At 53.3% G+C, this 22,992-nt stretch overlaps 1 protein-coding gene across 2 annotated transcripts in view; it reads right to left on the minus strand.

Moving 5' to 3' along the window:
• Rbm19 (RNA binding motif protein 19) overlaps nt 1-22,992 on the minus strand; it is an 84,715-nt gene that overhangs the window by 24,028 nt on the left and 37,695 nt on the right. For both annotated transcript variants that reach the window (XM_021633205.2, XM_021633204.2), the window contains exon 22: nt 492-597. In XM_021633205.2, the coding sequence (XP_021488880.2) occupies nt 492-597 (106 nt within the window). The remainder of the gene's footprint in view (nt 1-491; nt 598-22,992) is intronic.

Genomic DNA, 22,992 nt, shown 5'->3' on the forward strand with positions numbered 1-22,992 from the left:
ACCAAACACATATACAATAAATAAGCAAAAATACACCCCCCCCCAAAGGGTGTTCTGCCCTGCATAGCTCGAGAAATATCTGCTTATGTACATGTCCACTGCAGGGGTGGTCCTTGGTGTCACTAGCATAGAATGGAACTGGCCACAAGTGGAGGCTTGAGGAGGGAGCCAGATCCTACTCCATGCACTGTTTTCTGACACCCTTTCCATTCCCACTCAAGCTGGTTCAAACAGCACCCAGCCCCGCAGCCTCCTGGATGCGGGTCTTTACAGAGCAGCCTGAGAAACAGGTCGACCTAGTCTCCTGCACAGGTATTATGGACATGTGCACACACCAACACACAGTACCTGGTCCTCCAGATCCCATCCCCAGTGTTCTTCCTCCAAGCATACTGGGTAAATGAGCAGTGTCAAGGAAAGAGCCGACGGCACGAGGAAGCAGCGCTCTCCCCTGGCTCAGAGGCCCTGTGCTTCTCTTGGGCAGCACTCACCTTTGCATCCTGCTTGGTGACGAAGTCCACAAAACCGAAGCCCCTGTGTGCACCTGTCCCCGCCATCTTCTTTGGCAGACGCACAGTCTTCAGTTCCCCGAAGGTGCTAGAGACAAAAGGCCGACATCAGAGATTAAGGACTGAGGCCTGTGAGGGACGTAGGGGTTCTGGCTAGAGAGACCCAGGAGCTGACCCTGCAGGTTCCCGGAGATTGCTGGCTGCAGGAACACCCACCGCCCAGGCATGTTCATGTGGCTTCCTACTTCCCCACAGCCAGCCCTCGCTCCTCTGCAGGCGTGGCTTCCTTCTCCCTGCTGGCCACCAAGCGGGGGAGGGAGGGTACCATCAGGCTGGAGGTGCTGATGGGAAATTTTCGGTGCCTCTCCTGCCACCTGGGGGACACCTGGACACCTGTCCTTTCCCCATGGGATGTGTCTTGCACACACTGTGCCAGGTCAGGAAGGCCCCAGCCAGGGCAAGAAGCTGCTTGGGAGAGCCAAGGCTCTGGAGCGTGGCTGGTGGAGGTCCCCAGTTTTCCCAGGCAGATTTCACATCTGGGGCCAGGTGTATGCCAAGCCTCAGCTGACTCACCCCAACCCACAAAATCTTTTCTGTCAAGCTAGGCCTTGGGGTCTGGAGGTGCCTGAGGGCTCAGGGCCCTGAAGTCATACAGCTCCTTCCTCTGAGCCCCATAACCCCCACAGGCTTCCCTTTCGATATCTGCTAAGCCAGTCAAGCAGTGTTCCGGAGCAGAAAACCTGATCAGGGAACTGCCACCTAGATCACCCTTGGGGTCACCCCTCTCCTCTCCATCAAGGTAACCTTTGAAAGACTCTAGGACAAAAGGAATAAGCTTCCTTGGGGTCCCCTGGCCTCATGCCCCAATCCCAATCCCTTTGTAATGTCCATTTATCAAATGTGTACGTGTACATTGCCACTGATAAATATTTAATGCGCTCGGCATCTGAAGAGAGGTGTTATTTTTATTTGAAAATCTACACTCTCTGGCGGCCTCGGGGTCCACACATCCGCACATGGTGGTCTGGGATGCTTTGGGCCAAGGACCGATTGCGTAAAGAACACGGCGCAGGCCGTAAGTGCTTGCAAAATGATATAAGTTAAATCTGAGGCGTTAACCTGCAGCCCTGCCAGCATGAGCAGGCATCTGCTGGCCCCATTTCTGAAGGCAGGACGGTGGGTAAATGCAGCATTATGAAGCCTCAAAATGAATCGGCACGTCCAGCTCTCCCCAGCAGCCACCCCCACCCCCATGCCCGCGCAGGCCACTGGGACTGGAGCTGGTGACAAGGCTGGGAAGGGAAGGAGGCAGAGGGGAGCCTGGCCAGCTTCTCTTAGCTGAATTTGGGGGAGGGGGTGTCAGATGAGAAGCCTGGAGAGCTGACAGTCATGCAGCCAGCAAACCCTGCTTTATTCTGCCACCTAAAGGCCCACACATCCCACGACACATGGCCTTTGGTCCTAGGCACTCCCCATGTGTCTGTGGTGCTGCCTGGGCGAGGAACGGCTGGGCATGCACAGGCTTGCTTCCAGGCTGGTCCACAGAAATGGCTCATCGGTCACCTGTTCTCTAGGTCACTGCTGCTGGCGAGGACACCTGTGGGGCCACTGTCCCCAGTCTGAGGGCTTTACACCTTTGTAAGAAGGCTAGAAGGTGTGGGCAAACAGGGTGTTGTCTCTGCAGAGGAGGACAACACCTGGCTCTCCAGGCCCACCCACCTCATCTCCAGTACACCTGTCAGTCACCTTCACAATGCCACCAGCCACTGTCTCCCAACAGGTCTCTGGGTGTTTTGTGTGTGTATGCATTTATCTCAACAGTGGAAGAAACCAGACTGATCTCACTTGTGGCTGTGCCTGTACCCGGAGGCCAGTGCCAGCAGCCTGGGGCCCAGTGCCAACCTTGCACGGGTGTTGATAGAGCCACTTCCGGAATAAACAAACAACAGGAGATGGCTGGAAGAGGGTGACTATGAGGAAGGGAGGGGCTATGAAGTTTATCACTTCCAAGTCTTTCCATTCTATTTCACCAACAACCGGAATCCAGGGGAAGCAGTGCCAATCTGGGTGGGAAACAGCAGGGGGGAAGGTCCCTTGCTCCCACACGGATTGTTCAAGCCTGTCCTGTCCCCTATAGGGTCCCAGTCACTTCCAGAAGTGGGGCTTCTTTCTTCCCCAAACATGGCCAAATCAAGGGTGAAGCAGGAGTGTGTGTGTGTGTGTGTGTGAGAGAGAGAGAGAGAGAGAGAGAGAGAGAGAGAGAATGTGCATGCAGTGACTGGCCCTGCACACAATCCAGGGTCCTAGCAATCCACACAGGATCATGGGGACAAGGGAGGGAAGAGCATGTGCACCTCCTTTCTGCCCGGCTCTGTGATGAGGTTGGGGCTGGGGGGTGGGGAAGGGAGACAGAGGAGAGGGAGAAGAGGGCAGGGTAGGGGAAGGCTGTTGGGTTAATTCCTCCCCTCCACAGCATGCTTCAAGCCGTGGATGCTTGGTGCATGGTAAGCAGCTGAGGGGCCGGAGGAAGCGAGGAAAATAATTAAAAGGTGGAGAAAGAAGCTGGTGAGGCGGTGGAAGGGGGTGAGCTGCCGTGGTCTGCGGACGTGCATCTGAGAGTGTGGTGAGTGAGCCGTGACGATTTGGAACCACCATGGAATGGGGGTGGGGATGGGAGCTGGGGGCCTTCGGGGGAGCCTGCAACCCTGGCTTGGGGCTTCTAGACTGCCAATTGGATGGCCAAAGAAACACATGCCTCAAGGCTCCAGGAGCCTCAGGGAAATGGCTCCAGTGAAAAGCAGCTTCTAAGGACAGGGCAAAGAGCCAGGCTGGAAAGGACCTGAAGGCTTAGATCTTAGGAAGAACTTCCCAGTAACTGTGGACACTTGTAGAAATGTTCAGTGAAGGCTTCAGAACAGTCATTGCTGCTGTCACCCCAGCTATAAAGGAGGGCCTGCCAGGTCTCTGACACCCCACTCCCAGATGTAACAATGCTGGGATCAACATGGCCACCACCTCCGGTTGACAGATGAGAAAACCAAGGGGCAGAGGGCAAAGGTGACTCAGGTCTGAGGTGAACTCCTACCCTTAGTGATCATGAACAGGGCTGGCCAGAAACTGGCCCTGGGTGCTTGTGTAATATGGGATCATGGGTGGCCAACACCAAGGACTGCAGAGAGATAGCTGAAGAGAATTAAAATGAAAAAAGAAGGTTGGGGGAGGCAAAAAAAAAAAAAAAAAATCAATGAAGTACCTTTCGCTCCAAAGAGATAAGCAACATATAAATACCAGCCATTATGAAGGTTCTTATCTGCTGGCCTGGTCTGTGAGGCCAGTTTTTAAAAGAGGCCTTTGAAGGGAGTTCCACAAGAACCCTGCCTCCTGGGAGCCAAGGCCACGGTCATTGGGGCGAGGTTGGGCAGGGCCACCAGGGACCAGGGAGGGAGGGAAGGAAACTGCAGCACCTAGGGATTCATCCCCAGCCCAGCACGCTGGGGGACGGAGCTGTGCACGCTCCCCACTGTGTAGATAATAGAAACCACAAAATAGCAATTACTGTATCCGAAGCTGTGAATAAAGAGGCCAGAGCGGGCTTTTAAACACAGCCCTCCTACCCACCCCCACACGCTCACACTTCCCTAACAAACTCACACCTCACTTTTCCAATTATTTCATTCACCCTGGGTTCACCAATTACTCCTCCCGCACCACGGCCCCACCCCCTCCACCATGCTGCCACCACCAGGATTGGTGGCAGGTCTGCAGGTTTTGGATGACAACTGGAGTTTGTTGTGGGTAGTTCTGATTTCTGCAGGTGTGTGGGTAGGAGCGAGCACCTATGGGCCAATTATATCTGCTCTAAGGTGTGTTTGCCTACACAGGCAAAGGCGTGGGTCCCCTCCCGGTGGGTCCCCTCCCTATACAGGCTGCACCCTGCATTCCCTGTCCAGACTCAACTTACACAAGCCTGGCCAAGAAGGTGGGCTCAGGAAGAGAGAGGGAAGGTGAGAAGAGAGGACCCTGTAAAGATGCTGAACTGAGTGACACAGTTGCTCTGGACCTGGTCCTGGGCCTTGTGGGGAGGCTCACTGTGTGCATGCTGCCACCAGGGGGTGGCTGGGGTGCACCCCGATTCCAACTGTTACCACGGTTGAAGTCCTCACTGCTCATCCCACACACGTGAAGACATCAGAACCATCTACAACCAACTGCAGCTGTCCTCGAGAACCCACAGATTTCCCGAGAGTGTGGAGTCATGTAGAAAATCCACTGCAGGTCCTTTCCCCATCTGCGCTCGAGGCATTGTTGAGGAGTGGGCCACCACCCAAGGGACCCAGAGAGCAGCCCTGCTATATGAGCAAGATGAAGGGTGGCTTTGTGACAGGGGTAAACTGCAGGCGCTGCAGGCGTCTTCTTGCTGTGAAACAGTGCTTCAAATACGGTCCCAGCTCTAACTTCATGTTACGCAGGCACACGCGCACACACACACACACAGAGCCCTGAAAGCAGTGACCAGACCAGTACATTCAGTCCTGTGTCCCTTGCAGCATGCAGGGCAGCCTGGGCTATGAACTCACATGGCCCTCGAGAGCAGGGCATTGGCATTTCTGCTTTAAAGAGGGAGGAGAGTCAGGCTGGTCACCTGGGAGGCCTTGGTACTCCTAAGTGACAAGGAACAGAGCTGGACTCATGATGGGTGTCTGGTCCCCAGGCCTGTAGCTTGGCTGACAATGTCCGTGCCTCAACCTGTCTACCAGGGCCAGCAGCCAGCAGCCAGTGGAGCCATGCCCTGCTGGGGGAACTGGCTATTCTTTCTCATTCAACAGACCAGGGCCCAGTGCCCAAAAGGTCTGATCTTTGCTACTCCATCCCCTGATGCCATTGTAAGTGAGGGTGCTGAGTGAGTGATACATGACACGTGTGAGGCCAGCAGCTGCCCTGTTAGGTTTCCTGTCCCTTAGAGTCCTGTGGTGGCTGACAGTCCCACTGGGCAGCTAGAGAGCCAGGCCCACTGTCACCTGGCAGCAAGCCTGATCTCTAGCCTTGCAAATAAGCTAAAGGCCATGCCTACCCAACAGTGGCTTCAAGGGACACATCTGCCCTGGATCCCGTGTCTGTGTGCCAGACCCACACCCTCAATGCTGATGGATCTTCACCTCCCTTGTTGTCCAATCAGTATGTTCCCTAGCCCCTCTCTCCTATAGTGATTTTTCTTTCTAGTCGGCACCAACCCCAGGGCCTTTGCACCAGCTGGTCCGTTACTTAAAAAAAACAAAACAAACAACCCTGACCTGGATGTCTCCTCATTCAACTGTATATCTCTATTACCATCTGAATTCAAATTCTGCCCCTTCCCCTAACGTCCCTTCTGCCCTGAGCTACTATGAAGACGGATACCATCTGAATGGCTTATCTGTCTTTTCTTCCCTCAGCCAGAAACAGACAAGGCAGGTTCAGGCCGCTCAGCTGAGTCCAATGAGTTGTGCCCAGCACCCATTCTCCCTAGGTGTGGAGTCAACATGACTTGTTCTCTCTGAGTGTAGAGCACAACCCACCCGCTATCCTCTTTGGCAGTCACACGTGAGGGCAGAACATTCTTCGGATGATGTCCTTGAGGTAAGGTGGCCCATGAGTTAATGCAAGGACTCACCTCTACTCTCTGAATCTGGTGACAAAGTCACAGCAGGAAGAGAGGGGTCTGTCCCCTACTTGTTGATAGAACTGTCCCCAGATCATGACCTTCTCAATTATTTCCTGCTTAGCGGGAAAAAGAGGCAGTCCCCCCAAAGATGACCCGGACTGGGCGTGACACTCAGTGGGATGCGGCCACTCCCACAGAACTGTGGACAAGCATGTGTGCGAATGTGGATGGCAGTGCTGGGCCTGCTCTGCAGAAGTGATGGCCCAGGGTTGGTTAATGGCGTCTCTCCCTCTTTGTCCTCGTTGGCTCTTTAAAGAGGGCCTTTTACACTGAGCCCTTCCAATTACTCGGCGCTTCGGCCTGGTGAGAGCCGATGTAAAAGGTTACCCAGTCGCCATCAGCCAACACTTCCTTTCATTTTTGTCTCTTGAAGGCTGAAAAATGGCCTGGTTTCTGAGCAAGCGAGAGGAGCGGAGGGCAGCGTTTAGCGTCTCTCAATAGCCTTTCTCGGGGCCCTTCCAGGCAGGCGCGGCCTCTGTATTTTCTAGATGAGAGATCTAGGGCTGAGTGGTTAAACGGAGCGTCTGAATCTAAGCTGGGGCTAAGTTCCAGGTAGAGCTCAGGGCCTCTTGTGAGCCGCTCCACAGAGGGGAGACTGGAAGGCAGTCCCTGGCCTCCCTGTACCTCCAGGGGGAACTGTGGGCAACTCACTGCCTGGCTGTGCTGATGGACAGAATCGGTGGAAGGCTGGCCATGCCCAAACTCATGACTCCCAGGCCAGGCAGATGGCAGAGCGGGACAAGTTTACTAGGGACCCTGAGGGAGAAGCAGCTGGTGGCCAATGCTCCATTCCACAGGCAGCCTCCGCGTTCCTTGCGAGACGGTCAGAGATGGGTCCTTCACCACCTTTCTGAACCACCCATGCTGACTGAATGGGAGCCTACACATGTCAAAGGCCATCCCACCAGGCCAGGAAGGGTCCACACAGCCCAGCCTTGGCCTCTAGGTGGACCCATTTCCTTCTAGAAAAGGAAGGTGGTGATCCAGCATCTGAGAGACTTATAGGATACCTGTCAATCAAGCCAAACCCACCATTCACAGAACATCACTAGATACCTAAGATGCCAGAGCTGCCTCCAAGTTTGAGTTCCAACTTGATTTGGTACAAAGAATCCTTAAAGGCTAGCTCACATCCTGAAGACAGTGGTTCCCGCCTCTCCCCGTGACCTGGGCCTCGAAGTAGTTCAAGTTCTTGCAAGAGGGATTCTTGAGAACTCCACAAGGACACATAGTGTCTGCCTGGCTGCAAGTCCACCTGCAGCCAATCCACTCTTCAAGGCCTCACCACCCTTCAGGCTTCACAGCTGTGTCGCTCTGGGGGAATCCTACAGAGCCCCGGAGTTTCCAGTCTGTAGGCCATACATGCACCTGGTCAACAACCCCGTCCCCTCTGGCCAGGCTGGGCTCTGCTTAGACGGCCACCAGGAGCTGGTGGTTAAGTTTGGGATTTGCAGTCTTAGCTCTCCTGGGCAAAAAGGACTTGAGTTTGGATCCCAGAACCCAAATATAACAGCTGGCATGGAGCTATAATCCCATCCCGGTGGGGAGGCGATCCCTGGACTCCCTGACCAGCCTCCTTGGAGACCCATGTAAAAATGACAGACCATGTCTAAAAAACATAAGGTGGAAAGAGACTGAGGAAGACTCTGGAGGTTAAGCTCTGACCACCACCACCACCACCACACACACCTCTAAACAGAAACAGATTCTCCTTTGCTGACTATAGCAACAGGTATAGTTTGAGCCACAGAGGCCACAGAGTGGACCCTGGGTACTGCCCTACACAATCCTTGGAGGCAACGAGAGGCAGGATGTGGGGCCTTCTAAGCTATTTAATGGACCTGCCAAAACACACACAGCTATTGGATGGTGAGGCAGGGCTCACATGGAGGCCCTGCATGGACTCACTTGCTGTGCACACACAATAGAAAGGGTTTGTAAGTGAGGTGTGCCCCTATAAACCAGCGCCATTCATAACCATCCCACAGGGACAGAGTCAAAATTCTGCATAAAAGGCTAAGTCAGGAGCTCTCTGTCTAAGCAGTGTGGCCAGTGTCTCTGCTACAGGCGTTGGCAGTGCCTTAATACATGAAGGGGACATGAAGGGTATGTCTAGAGGGTGAACGGATGTGGTGCTTCTCAAACTCATCAGACCACCAAGACCTATTTTGTTTTTTTGTTTTTCCTTTGCCTGAATGAAAAAGCTTCCTGCAATCCCAGCAGGAAGCTGAAGCAGGAGGAGAACTCCAAGCTAGCCTGGGCAACAAGCCAGTCTAAGGCCAGCCTGCACTACTGAGTAAGTCTAAGGCCAGCTGGCATAGGATGGTGAGACCATGTGTGAGAAGAAGTGGTAAGAAGGCTGGGCACACAGCAGCTGTGTACCTGCCTAGGATTCGTGAGGCCTTGGCTTCCAACCCCTGGCACTTTGAGAACACCAGGAGCACCTCTCAGGACACAGGTGCCGCAGACACGGGCTGCTGTGGCAGATGAGAGAGGGGCATCAGCTCATTAGCTTAGGCACAGATGAGACTGGGGAAGGCTTGGTCTTACTCAGGTGACAACTCTGCATCACCAGGAACTACAGAGTGGGTCACTCTGTGGAGGGTCCCGTTCCAATGTGAGAAGCACCTCACATTGGGGGAGCTGGAGCGCCTCACAGAGGGAGAGCTGGAGTCATGACCCAGCCCTGCACCTGCCACCATATTTCTGAGGCTCCATATCTCACAGGGCTGTTGGATCCATGGCTACGTCAGAAGCTGGGCAAGTGAGAGCTGTGGCTACCTCCACCCACATCCATTGAAGTCTCTGTGCTGGCACCAAGCAAGAGAGGTCTCCCTGGGGACCAGGCATACCCAGCTGAGCCAAGACAGCAAAGGGGCTTCGTCAGTGCTGACACTCTGAAGCAGGCAGGCCTCCATCTTGGCACATGTCCCACCAAATGTTAAAAGACACTGTGAACAAGTGTCACCATGAAGGTGGCCCAGCACCTCTGCTTCCCATGGGCCACATGAGCCCATCTGGATCACAGGTCCCTCTTCTAGGGAGTGGGATGGAAAGGAAACCCCTCGAGCCCAGGGTGCACACTCAACCAGTCCCGCCCTCCAACCGGTACAGTAAAGGAACACATGGGTCCTCTCCCCCTCTGGTCTTCAACTGCCTGGAGAACAGCTAATCCCATTATGAGAAAATAAAGTGGATAATTTAGTTTAATGAAATCGTTACAAGCATGCAGCAGCCAGAGGTGGACGCCCAGAGCCAGTTCAACACCCTCATTGTCATTATCCGCAAGACAGGAAGGGACAGAAAGGGAGGACAGACGTTTAAAGAGACAGTGGGGGGGGGGGACCAGGCCTTTCTTGCAGCCTGAAACTAGCAAGAGTTTGCTTTTCTTTTGTTTGTTTTAGTTTTGTTGTTATTTCTATCCCAACTCGAGAAGCCTCAGAGATCCAGGCATTCCAGATGTGTTCATAGCCATGTGGGACCTGCTCTACAGTGCTCTGCCATCTCCCATCCTGCTCCTTTAGAATGAGCCCAGGACATACCATTGCCGAGCTGGGACTAAACTGTCCCAGGGTCTTCAATAGGAACAGGGGCTGGGAGCCATGGTGGGAAGAGGGGGTGAGTAGCGGCTGGGACCCACAAGGCAAACCTAGGGCACTGAGCAGGAGGATAGATAATCCTGCCCCTGGCCCACGGCTGCGCAGGCCTGCTCCCCACAGCTGGGGTGTGGCTGTCACACTTGCTGGCACCTGGCAAGACTGTCCATGCACTGATCTGTTCACACCTGCCTGGACCAGGTCACAGTGGGTTTTGGTGGGCCACTCCACCTGAGTGCCTGCCCCTCCATCACTTCTCCACTTGTCGCCCTGTCCCTCTCTCACACAAACAGCTCGTCCAGGCCCTGTCAAACATTTTGAGGATCTGATCTGCCACCAAAACATAATGATGGTTGCATGTTGGCAACCACACCATCATGAAGTTGCTTCACACAGGCCCTACCCTGGTCTCCAGAACGAGAGACTCTTTATCCTAATATCCTAAGTTTTTTGTTTGTTTTGTTTTTTGAGACAGGGTTTCTCTGTGTAGCCTTGGCTGTCCTGGACTCGCTTTGTAGACCTAATGTTCCAAGTTAAGGGCAAAGGGCCTTCTAGCAGCTGGATCCTGACCAGGGATGGAGGCCAGGAGGATGGGAAGGGGAAAGGTGAGAGGCAGGTCTTCCTGGGAGGTGGAAGATGCCCTACTGACAGTGCTAGATAATCATATCACCTCCATCACCAACACCTGACAGTGATGAAGGAACCAAGGCATGGCAGGAGCATATACCTACTTGGTGCTGCCTTCCTGCAGGGGCAAAAAGTGATGTACCCCAAGACTCAGAAAGGCCTTTCTGGCTCTCTAGCATAGTTAGACATTGTCTCTAGCAAACGAACTCTTGTGGTGGTGGTGGGGACTCCTCCCTGCCCCCCTCACCATGTGATGCAGGGAAGAAGAACCTCTGGGGAATGAAATGATTCTGAGCCAGGCCAAGAGAGACTGTGCCAAGGGCAGACTGAAGGACAGTCATGTGATGTCACTGTGGCTTTCCACAGTTGCACAGGGTGGCAGCCTTCCTTCATCTAGAACCCTGAGACTCCACAAGGAGGGACAGATGCCCAGTTGGACCCTCCCTCCCCTCCTTCCTTTTCCCAGAGTGGCTGACAAGGGCACCGGGTTAACAGTGGCAGATTCCGAAAGGCTTTAGGACATGACAGCTGGCAGCCACTGTTACAGTGAGGTACACACACACTCTGTATAAAGGCCAGATGGTAACTGGCTTTGGCGGTGTGAGTGCAAGGCTCTCCCTGTACCTGGAAAGCAGCCAGTGGACAGACATGGCTGGCTGCTGATAAAACTTTATTAAAATACTGGAAAAACCAGCAGCGAGGGGCTCTGTGGTATAGAGGTGGTGGTTCCACTGCACTGTACAGCCCAGGTGTTCTAGGGACATTTGGGAAAGTGTAGAGGGTAGAGTACAGGACAGTCTCTCCCAAAGGCTATTTTCAGACTTTCAGATAGAAGGGACTTCTGAGGAAACCTCTCCTCCCTGAGAGCCTCGAGGGACAAACTGGGATAGGCATGTCTACAGGAGTGCTGGTCCCGGGAGCCCGTCTAGACAGCTTGCCATCCACCTGAAGATTTTCTGAGCAAACACATGACCTTTAGCCCCGATTGCTGGGCAGCTAAGGCAGTGGAGTGCAGGGTGGGCTACCACCTCAGGTTGGCGTCTGTGAGCATATGCAAGGGGCTGGCACCTGTTGGTCACCTCGCTCAGTTCTCTGACTATACTCTAGGATACTTCCCTTCTATTCATTCATGCTCTGTCTCCCTGTTGAATCCCAGGATGGCTGATGCCCGGACAGTGCCAACTGCACCTAGTACCTTCTGCAGAAAGCATATGCTGACCGCTGAGTAAGTCACACGTTAGCTTACAGTTAGCCTTTCCTGGCTTCTCTGTTTTGTGTCACACCCCTTCCAATCATGACCAGGTCCCTAAAAGGGGAGTTGGCCTGTCCCTCCAGGGCCAGAGTGACCCTCTGGGGTAGCCATGGTGACTCTGCCTGAGGTTTCGCTGTGAAGTCTGACTTCCTACTTTGCGTCAATAAGCCCTCCCCTCTCACCCGCCCCCCACCCCCCCCGGCATAGTTGTGACATTCTAACTTTGAACTGCTCTGAGTATCTAGCTTGGGCACCAGACCCTGAGGGGCTTCCAGGCAAAGAAGGAAGTGGAGTGAAGAGCTCTGGAGGACAATGTTTGAGGAGCTCTGGCCTTCTGGATACTTTTTCTAACAACTGACACTAGGAGAAATGGACCAGAACCCTACCCCACGTCACTGGAACGATCTAGAATTCCCACCCCACGTCATGGGAAGTGCTCTAGAACCCCTACCCCGCGGCACTGGAAGACTCTAGAACCCCCACCCCACGTAATTGGAAGGATCCAGAACTTCTGCTATGTGTCACTGGAATGCTCCCCAAACCCACCTAGCCTTGCTTAGGATTGTGAGAAAGCCTTGGTAGGAAGTATAGGGCACAGCCTGTAGTGTGCTCCTTCAGCATCGGAGAAAGCACCTAGCGACAGCCAAGCCTGAGGCCAAGAGTGGTGCTGCCCCGGCAGACAGAGGCAATGTCTAGACAGCAAGCTGGGGGGAAGGAAGGCCTTGGAAGTTTCAGATGGCGGGCGAAGGAGCAGCAGTGATTCATACCACCGTGCCTGCCAGCACGCAGGGGAGGGCGACTCGCCTAGGCTGGGATAACTGTTATTTTTAAAAGTCTGGGAAAGAAAACAATAATAAACAACCGTGTACATGATGGCTAGTGAGTTTTGAGAGAAGGGGAGAGCAGAAGATGAATCTGTGAGCTGCACCATTTATTTGGGGCCAAACAACCAACACAGAGAGCTCCATCCAGTTCCACAGGGGAAGCAGCGGTGGGGGCGACTGTGTGGTCCATCAGTGGCTGAGAGCCAAGGAGTCTGGGGTAGAGTCAGGCCCACGGAGGACCATCTGCCATCAGGTTGGTCCAAGGAGCTAGAGGAGGCAATGATTTTTTTTTTTTTTTTAATCCAACTAGGGCCAGGTAGGATTTCAAGTGTGGAAAAACTCAGAGGAGTCGGCAGTGGGGTTGGTGTGTGTGGGGGTCGTGGCCACCAGTGTTCACCTCACCGGTGGGTTAGCAGCACTTTTCTCTCAGCCATGGCTGTGGAGAAGCTGGGCTGGGCTCCCTGCACAGGAGCAGGCTGGGCTAGGGGTGCCTGCCTCCCCCACTTTCCGTTTGGAAGAAGGAAAGAAAGTGTAGGCACAGCTGGGGACTAGGTCTGTAGGGACACGTGCCTTGTGGTGGGGGTGGGGGGCGTGGTCAGAGGGATATAATCAAAGCTTTCCACACCCTTATGGGGCACAACGGAAGATAATTAAAACCAGACTTGGTTTCTCGGCCTGGATTGGAGCCCCCCGATGAAGCAGAAGTTTTGTTTGGACCAGATGTGGTGCCGGCGGCTCCTGCAAGGGAGTGGCTACTTCAAGAACAGCTTCCAATCCAGGCTCAGACGGTCTGGCCAAACTGGGAGGTGATAGGGTAGGGGGCTCAGGTAGAGGGCGGGGGCTCCTGCCTCTACACAAGGGTCCCCCAACATGTTAACTATTAAATGCAATGATCTGTCTGATGTAGGTGGCCCACAGTGAGCAGACGGTGACGTAGATGAGTGTGAAAGAATAAATGAATGAATGGTTGCGTTAGCTCTCCCTAGCTGGGAAGGTTGGCCTGTGCCTATAATCCTAGCATGTGGGAGACTGAGGCAGGATTGCTGAGTCCAGGGCAAATCTGGGATATTCAGTGAGGCCATCTCAAAAACAAAACCAACCCACAAAGGCTGTGTTCTCTGATTCAGGGATAGGTACTGAGGTAACGGGTGAACACCAGAAACCTACTCTGCAACAGAAGGAAGGGGGAGGCACTTGTCCCACCTAATACATGGTGTAACGGGGACACAGACCACAGCAACAGTTCAGGTGACCCCGCCAGCCTCGCCTCTTCATACAGGGCATGGAGGCTGGGGCTGTGGGGCTGAGGAGAGGGCTCTGAGGTGAAGAGGCTTGCTGTGCAGCCTGACAAGCTGAGTTCAGGCCTAGAACCCAGGTGAAGGAGAGAACTGACTCCTAAGGGCAGTTCTCCGACCTCCACACTGTGACGTGTGTGCACCTGCACACACATGTATGAATGTGTTCCCGCACACACATACACGAGCGAATGTGCTCGCTCACACATGTATACACATATATAAATGCACTTACATACATATCTGCACACATGAGCATGCTTGCATATACATGTATGCACACACACACAGAGGAATGCACATGTACTGTGCTCTCTGGTTCACTAAAGAGAAGACCTGTTCTTCCTGTGCTTCAAGTCCTCCCAACCCTGATGAAGAAGTCAGAGGAGCCATGAGACCAGGCTTGACATATGATATATGCATGAGCATGAGCCTGACTAGAGACCCGGGGTGCTCCCTTCATGGCTGGGGCAAAACCCAAGGCTTTGAAGTTCTGTGTGGGCAAGGGCCTCGGGAGGCACGGGAAGGCAGAGTAGAAGCAGCCATCCTTCTGCCTAGACAGGGGCTCTCATTGTAAATGATTGGGAAAGGGGGAGAACTGGCTGGTTCTTTCACACAGGGCCCACCGGCCAGGTCTGACAAAGTTGTGCCATCTGGGGATCACGCGATCCACAACACCAAAACTTTCCTCTGGATCCTCACAGAGACCCTGGCACCCCTTCTCTTCCCGGAGGCTTCGCTTGGACACAGTCTCCTTGAAGCCCTGGTGTCTCTGTCTCCTTCCTGATGTCATTTGTTTTCCTTAATCAGGTACTTATGCGCCCTGATGAGAGGCCAGGGAAGACCCAGTCAACCTGTAATTAGGGAGGTTTGCAGCAAGGCTCATTAGGCCTCCCAACCTTGCCTCGCAGCTTCACCTGAGGGGCCTTAATGAGGCTGTTTCCCTGGTGTGCTGCTGAGAGGGCTGAAGGAGCATGTCCCCAGAAGACCCAGCTGTACTGTACAGTGGCCAGAAGAAAGGGGAGGAGGCTCCCTTCTCCCCAAACATACACAGAGCAGTGGGAGGGAAGGCAGGCACAATGCTAGAGGACCACTCCCCATGGACCAACGCTGAATTGTGCAGTTATGTGAAAAAAAAAAAGCAAAAAACCCAAACAACATTAAAAAACAAACAAACAAACAAACAAACAAACAGGTGTCAGAGTTAAAGCAAAACCCAAACCACAAAATTGAGGGGATCTGGAGGTGTGGCTCAGTGGTAGAGCCCTTGTTGAGAACCCCCCAGTGAAGGGCTGTGTGGCAGAGTGTTTGCCTGGCACTCAGCAGTCTGGGTCCAGCCCCAGCACCACCAAAACCAAGAGTTATTTGTTTATGAAAAGAATCAGCATGAACATTGCCATAGTGAAGAACCTTACAGACTGATGGCTCATTTTCTGGCCCCAGTCAGAAATGGGGAACATCTTTCAGGTAGCTCCAGGTTCCTTGGGTTACAGGATCAGGAACAGAACCACTGTTCCAGGGCACCTAGTATCCTGTCGGCCTGGTCTTTGTAGGTATAAGGCCAAAGGCACCAATGAGTGGTTGGTGGTGCATATATATATATATATATATATATATGCGCCCCATATAGTCTGAAGGCCCCACTCCTTTGCCCAACTTATCACACACACACACACACACACATACACACACACACACACACACACACACACACGCAAGGCTTGTCCAGACAGGGTGCTGATCTAATGAGTTTATGGGGGTAGGAGGGGCTGGAAGCTTTTGTCGTCTGCATCCCCACTCTCTGCCTTCCCCCTCCCCCAGATGATGACTTCTCTTCAGCAAGTTTCTTGCGGCTGTGGCTGCAGAGACAAGGGGCAGAAGCTGAGATGGGGACAGTTGCCATGATACACACTGTGGTAATTTAGCTTCAGAGCTTTCGCTCCTGTGGAATAATTTAACAATCTGGTGGGGAGGGAGGGAGGAGGACAGCGGTCATGCAGCTTCACATCCCCACCTCCAAAAAATAATCTAAGTTCCCAGAGCCAGTGGAGGTGCACGGCTGCGGGAAGAAGGAGAAGAATGAGAATGCTTTCCACCAGGACCCTGAGAGGTGGGGAGTGCCTTCCCCATCATTTTTGTGGGCGGAAAACAACAGGTGAGCTAGAGAAACTGTGGGGACTCCATCTTCCTTGCCCTGGGTTCATTCCTTCCCATTGAGAGCCTGAGCCTAAAGGGACAGTTTTCGGGAGCCTTTGGCCCTATGGTGGTCATCTTCATTGTCAAATGGACAGGACTGTCTCCTGGGAGACGCTTTTGAATGTGTCTGTGAGTGTATTTCCAGAGAAGTCTGACTGAGGTAGGAAGACCCACCCTAAATGTGAGAGGCACCATCCCACATTTAAAAGGAAAAAGTGAGCTGGGCCCTGGATTTACTTTGTCTCTGTCTAGAAGCTCCAGCCTGTGAGCACACAGCCCTGTCCTCCCGTCACCCCACTGGCCACTAAACTAGGCTGCAACCTCTCATGGGCAAACAGATCTCAGCCCCAAGGAAAGTTGATTGATTCAATGGGAAAGACAGGCCACAGTCCCTGGAGGACGCCAGCCCAGAGGACCCCATGTTACCAAAGTTGAGCTCACAGAAGCAGAATGTGGCCAGGAGGCAGGTGGAGTCCTGAGCATTACAGGCCTAGGGGTAGGGGTGGTCGGGAAGGGTGGGAGGGCGAGGGATCAGCCAGCTGAGCTGCTGAGGTGCAGGAAACAGCGTCCTCAGCCTGCCTGCCTTCACCAGTCTCCATCCACACAGTCTGACACGTGCTCGGTGCTGCCCAGAGCCCCGCGGGTGGCCATCCACCATGATGCTCATTCCAGAGTGAGGAAACTGAAGCTTGGCGGCACATACCCACCCACGGTCAAAACTGCAGTGAGGGACAGGGCTGGTATCCGAGCAGCCTGATCCTGTCCTCAGGCCTTCAGCCACACACGAATCTCAGACTTTGCCAAACAGAGACTGCGCTGGCCCAGGCTGCCAGAGGCTGCGGAGGGATTTGAACCTGGTTCAAGGAGACATCCACGGAACAAGTGGCTGGTGTGTGTCACAACTGCCTGAGCCGTGAAAAGCAAGGGAGGAGGTGTCTCTCTTCCTAATCTACAGCCACCCCAGGCTGAGATGAGCGGTGGCATGGGTTCCGCTGGGTCAGGAGATATGAGTCCCTCAGCTGGCAGCTTTTACATTTAGGTTACAGCGCAGGCACAAAGCTGTGTCGGAATGGCCTGATTTTGATAACTGTACAAAATAAGGTCATTAAAAACATCTTGTTATAAGAAAACTCTCTTAAGTAGCTTCGGCGGGCAAAGCAGGGATGCAGTTCACCCTCAAATATCAGAACTTTGGCCTTAGCTGGTCAGAAAAACTAGGATATACAGGTAGGAACAGAGAATAGACCAAACATGAATTTTTATGGTTTTCTTGTAATTTTTCTATTTCTGAACCAAAACCAAAACCAAAACAAAGCAACCAAAAAACCATGCCTCACACAGCCTCGCAAACCTACCTTCAGCTTTATCATTTGATCCAATGATAGACCCAGGCTCTAAGATCAACTCTCCTTAAAATATATTAAAACAACAACAACAACAAAAACTAAGACTCTTGGCTGCCTGCGACTGGGTCTTTCTCCTGTGCTAGCAGACACAGACAGGCTCTGCACGGCGGTGTAGCATGAGGGGCTGGGAGGGAATGTGGTCTTCCTGAGCTTTGTCAGGGATCATCCCTTATCCTTGATAAAGGGCAGATACCTCTCTCTCTGGTGGGCATGTGACAGGGCACTGCCAAGGGGTTTCAGGGATCTGACTTTCATACCAGTGACTCAATGGCAATTATAAGACGAAGGGGCAGTAGGACCCCACTGTACCCATCTTCTCTTTGCTGTTTGTTTTTCCTTAAGCAAGCGTTTCCTGGGTGCCTAAGAGGCAGCCCTGTGATGGGGCAAGCACTGGCGTAGAACTGAGGGCATGGAGGCCCACGTAAGGGAGGGGGCAAGGGTGGCTGGGCCACACCAGGCAGCTAAGGAAGGCTTCTCTGAGGGGAGGGCCCAGTGTCGCAGATCGTGAATGGCACAAAGAGAAACACAGGTATGTAGGGAAGACGGCTCCAAGCACAGGGAGGCGTGAGCCTGGCACTGGGTGGTGAGGAGGTCACAGCTGGTGAAATAGGCAGAGAGGGGATGAATGCACACAGGATGCCCAAGAACAGCCATCCTCCGACGTGAAAACACAAGATTCGGAGAAGCTGCCTGTGTCCCTACTGTTCACCTAGACTAGGGGTGGCAGAGACAGCCACAGTAGGCCTAATGCCTGTTTCCACACAGCCCCAGAAAGAACAGTGTTTATACTGGGGGAGGTTTGGGAGGGAAATCTCACAAGAACATTGTGTGCCATAGGAAAAAGACTTCCTATGCCTTCACCACAGCAAAAGCAGCCACATCCCATCCCTCCCAGTTCCCTGTGCTTTTGAGCTGTGGCTGTTGCCACCATCTGCCCTTTACAGAGAAAGCCAGGCAGTCGCTGCTCTGGACAAACCCTGGTTAATGCTGGCTTTGCCTGGGAGTTACTGAGCAGAGAGGGTTGGGAGTCAGCACGCTGGTCCTTAGGATGTGGCGTAGGTTAGGGAACATATATATGATATATAGAGGAAGACTGGGGGCTAGGGGAGCAGGAAGAGTGGCTGCCCACGTGTCGGCTGAAGAAAGGGACTTTATTAGATTGAACGCTGTTGCTATTTGTAAAAACTCAAAAGACTTCGTGATGACGCTGCGGGACCCATCTGTCTAATGGCGGAACACAATTCCCGAGAAGCTATAGCCCATCAAAGGGTATTTGATTCTGCTTTGCCACAGTTCGTATTTTTCAGCCCTAATCTAGTCTGGATTTTCAATCCTGACTGTGTTTAGGAGTGTCCGGGTGGGCCTGGAGCCTCACAGGAGTGCTCTATACTGAACTACACCACAGCCTTTTACATTGGGAGGCACTGTCTCTTAGGCTTTGCAGGTAGGCTTTGAACTTGGGATCCTTCTGCCTCAGCCTTTCACGTAGCAGGCACAACTGGCTTCTTGCTTTTGTTTGAGACAAGATCTTTGGCTTCAGCCTGGTTTTAGGTCGCCTCTCTATTGTCTCTGACTGAGCCTAAGGTACAAGGCCTCAAGTAGGCTTATCACTGTCCCAGGATTTGGGCTGTTCCCACAATGGCTTCCTTCCCCCTTAGTGCATCTTTTGACAGACTCCTTTCCACTCTCCCCGCTGTCCCTCCCTCTTTCCCTCGGTGAAGGCTGACTGGCCCTGGTTTTAGCTGCAGGCTTGGGATATCATCTTGTGCTCTTTATCTTGCCATCTGTGAAGCTGAGGTAAGCTCAGGACTGGCAACAGAGACAAAGTACCTGAAAGACAGAGGTTTCAATGGGTGGTGTTTTTCCCAGAGGGCCTGTGGACACCTGTGGGGCTGATCTGGGTTGTCACAAAGACTATCAAGACTATCAGCAAGTCGTGCAGAATAACCCCCGGCACAGGACAAGTTGTCCCTCTGCGCCAATCCCACCTCTATTAGTGTACTGTTGTTGGGTGAGAGGAGGTCAAACCACACCACCAGCCTCCAAATTCCTGTGTCCTCCAACCTCCTATGTCCCACACCCTAGAGGACGCACACAGTACTCTGGCTTCTACTCATTAGTACAAGTAAGTACCTTCCGAGGCATGACAACACCAATGGCTCTGGGCACTGCTAAAGGTCACTCTGAGACCATAGCTCCCAACTCTGTGGTGTTGGCAGTCAAGGAGAAGCTAGCACCAGGCCCCACTGCAGAAGGTGAACCCCGGGGGAAGGGAGGCTTGGCCCCCATGGGGGAAGTCTGAGTGAGGCTGGGGATTTGGGGAAGGAGAAAGGACGTCTGGCTCGCTGAGATTACATTCTTTTGCAGCGCTCTGCCTGGAGCACGGCCCCCACGGGTCTCAATGCAAGGCGGAGCACGCCTGCCTCCCCATCACCACACATCTGCCTTCTGGTGCTGCTGACTTTTTTTTTTTAAGCCTATAAACAAAAACAAACGCAACGACCAAACAAACAGGGAATTTCCAACTGCTTGGGTAAAAGGCAGCGAATGAGAAGCATTATTTATTCCCCTGCCTGGGTGCACAGGGCTTGGAGAGAAACATGCACGGTGCAATTCCCTACCATAGAAGGAGAAAAGCCTGTGAGAGATGGGAAAGGGCACACATTCTCCCGAGCTTCAATTAAGCAGAAGGGGAAGATGAGCAGGCTGTCTGGTGGACCGGCGGGCCTCCCTCTCCAAGGGCACCTCCTTCCCAGGCTTCCTGGTTCCCAGATGCAGGGCTTCTGGTCACCCCCAGGTTGACCGGCTTCCAGCCCTGGCAGCTGGAAGCCAGGAGCGGAAACCTCGCTAATTCAATCAATGAGCTCTGACAAGCCTAAATGGTTGTTTGGAAGGAGCCTCTCTCATCCACCTCCCTCGTTGCCCCAAACCTCAAATACAATAAATTAAATAAAACATGAGATACAATCGGGGCCTTTTTGGCCGCTGTTTCTAGTGGGAGTCAGAAACATATTAATGAAGCCTGCGTTCTCCCTCCTCCTCTGATGTTTGCTCTTCCTCCTCCCTGCCTCTCCTGGTGGGGGAGACTGGAGGGGGCTGGGGGTATAATTCAGCACACTGCCATAGGTGTCTTCAGCCAATCGCAGGCGATGGCAGCCGCTTGCACCTTGCTGACAGCTGCTGTCAAAATACTCTCTCAACCAGCAGCTCGATAATAACTCGAAAATGAGATACAAATGAGTGATTCCTTGCGTGTGACTGTGCTGACGATCCTGCAGCCCACTAGCCCTTGGTGTGGCCGGGAGGTACTGCAGGGCAGCTCTGGCCTCTGCAGGGAGGCTGGCAGAAAACAAAAAACAAAAACCAAAAAACCAAAAAAAACCCACAGAAGCCAAATGTCTAGCCCTGGATGAATGTCTGGGGAGGATGCTCAGATCCTTAAAAGGGTCTTGAGAACTGGTCCAAGATCCTCCCAACCATGGGGTGCTGCCTGCCCCTTCCCACATCCAGGTATACCTGATGTATGGCCAGAATCTTCCAGTGCAAGCAACCCATGAAGTACTCTCTGACCACTATGTGGGGAACCGTGTCTGAAACCCCAGGAAGAAAGAGGACCACAGGACTGCTACCCAGGATGAGTGTCACCCACCTGCCTCTGTCACCCACAGCCAGGTTGGCCCATTTCTCCCTCAACAATGCTTGCCCCTCACACCTTGGTAAGAAAGGTACAGGGGAGCCCCTGGGAGGACCAAGTGAGTATGCAGTCAGTCCTTTTCCATGGTTCCCCGGGATGGGCGGAGCTCCCAGCTGTAGGTAGCAGGACCCTGGGGGCAGGGTGGACAACTCTTCCCCAAAGCCAAGGCTGGCTGCTGCTGGAGGCTCTCTGCTTGTCATGAATAGGGATGGAGGGGGCTACGAGGCAACTCTGAAAATGGTCCAGCACCCATCTCTTTAAAAAAAAACCCGATGCATTCATGATGCTCCTCTCCTGTTTAATAAGCTGCTTGGAGCTGATGGGGCTGTCTGTCTAGCTAGGAGTTAGGGTGCCTGCCAGGCTGGGCCGGAAAAAAAAGGTTCTTAGAGAGGCCCTTACTTAAATTTAAAGCAGTAGAGTGCCATGGTCCCAGGGAGGGGCACCTATGAGGCCTGCACTAAGATCTCCCCCCTCAGCTTGTTTTCTCCTCCCTCAACAAGCATTTATTCCCAGCCTGTGCTAGGAAAACACTGAGCTTCTTACCCAGTGTGTGGCTGTGTTCTCTGTCAGCTGCCTGTGTCACCCATCTACTTTATGATGGCGAGGGTGGGATCAGCCTGTGGAGCCTGCGGTGCCAGCGGAGCCACTGTAGGAGGCTTTTAAGCGTACACTCGGAAGGACAAGAGGCTCTCAGCACACATGAGCAGGGGAGATGCTGGTATGGGGGTTACGTCCATCAAACTCGACTACAGAGCCAGGGGAGTGCAGACTGGAACCTGGGCCCCAGGGCCTTGGTTCTGCCACTTGACGGCTCTGAGACCTCAGGCGAGTCACTTAACCTCTCTGCCTTGCCGTCTCCTCATCTGTGAAGTGAGGATATTAATGCCGATCCCACGACAGAGGCGTGTGGGACAAGCATGGGGCAGTGCCATGATATGCTGCAGACGCTTGCAAATGGCTGCTTTGGTGGCTTTTGCTCACTTTCCCACGCTCTTTGGAATGAGACTCACTTAAGAATGGGGAGAAAGCCTTTAAGACCAAAGCTTCGATTTTGTTAGCAGATAATGATCCTGAAGGTGTTTTAAGTTTTGACAGTGTGTGAAGGGCTGGGAAGAAACCGCAGTGGCCAGGACTGTCCCATCTACATTTATAGCAAGGAAATTCAAATGAGGGGCTGAATTCAAACAAATCAAAGTGGAAGATATGAGAGGACAGAGCCACTGGAAGGAGAACTGGCCATGGGTTTGACCAAAGTCATCTGTGCAAGGCTCTCAAGGTCCTCACCAGCAGCTCTGCCATAGGGAGATGGTCTGAGAGGAAGTGCTCTCCCCTCTGACTCTAAGCATCATAGCAGCAGCACAGGAAGGGAGTCCAGGCCACCTTAAGTGGACCAGCACTGGCCGTTGCTGGGCATGCTTTCTCCTGATCTTTACTCTGTGCACATAAGCGAGCATCACGCAAGCCTTGGGTGTTTGCTCAGTGGCCCCTTCCACACATACTTTCTTCCCCTCACCACTGGGAAAGCCTCTCCCCGCCCAGCACTGCTGAGGTCTCCCTGGCATCCCTCCCTGCTGTCCTTAGCCCCTTTTCATAGAGATGGGCAGAGGGAAAGCCAGCAAGGAGCCCGTGTGCACACTGCCGCCCCACCCTGGCACCTGAGCAGTCTCCTGACGTCCCACTCCATGGTCTGGAGGGTTAAGCTCTGGGTCCAAGGCTAGTTCCCTGGAGGAACCACACTCCACCTACATCTGGGGCTGGTCCTTGCTGGGGACAGGCAGGAGCATTCTTTTCTAGGAGAAATACCTTTGGATCCCCCAAAACTGGGCTCAGAAAACAAGTGTTCTGGAATTTATCTAAAAGAAGAGGTGAGCAGAGGGGAGGCAGGGGCAGTG

Source organism: Meriones unguiculatus, chromosome 4, assembly GCF_030254825.1.
Source record: "Meriones unguiculatus strain TT.TT164.6M chromosome 4, Bangor_MerUng_6.1, whole genome shotgun sequence".
In the NCBI taxonomy this organism is placed as follows: domain Eukaryota; kingdom Metazoa; phylum Chordata; class Mammalia; order Rodentia; family Muridae; genus Meriones; species Meriones unguiculatus.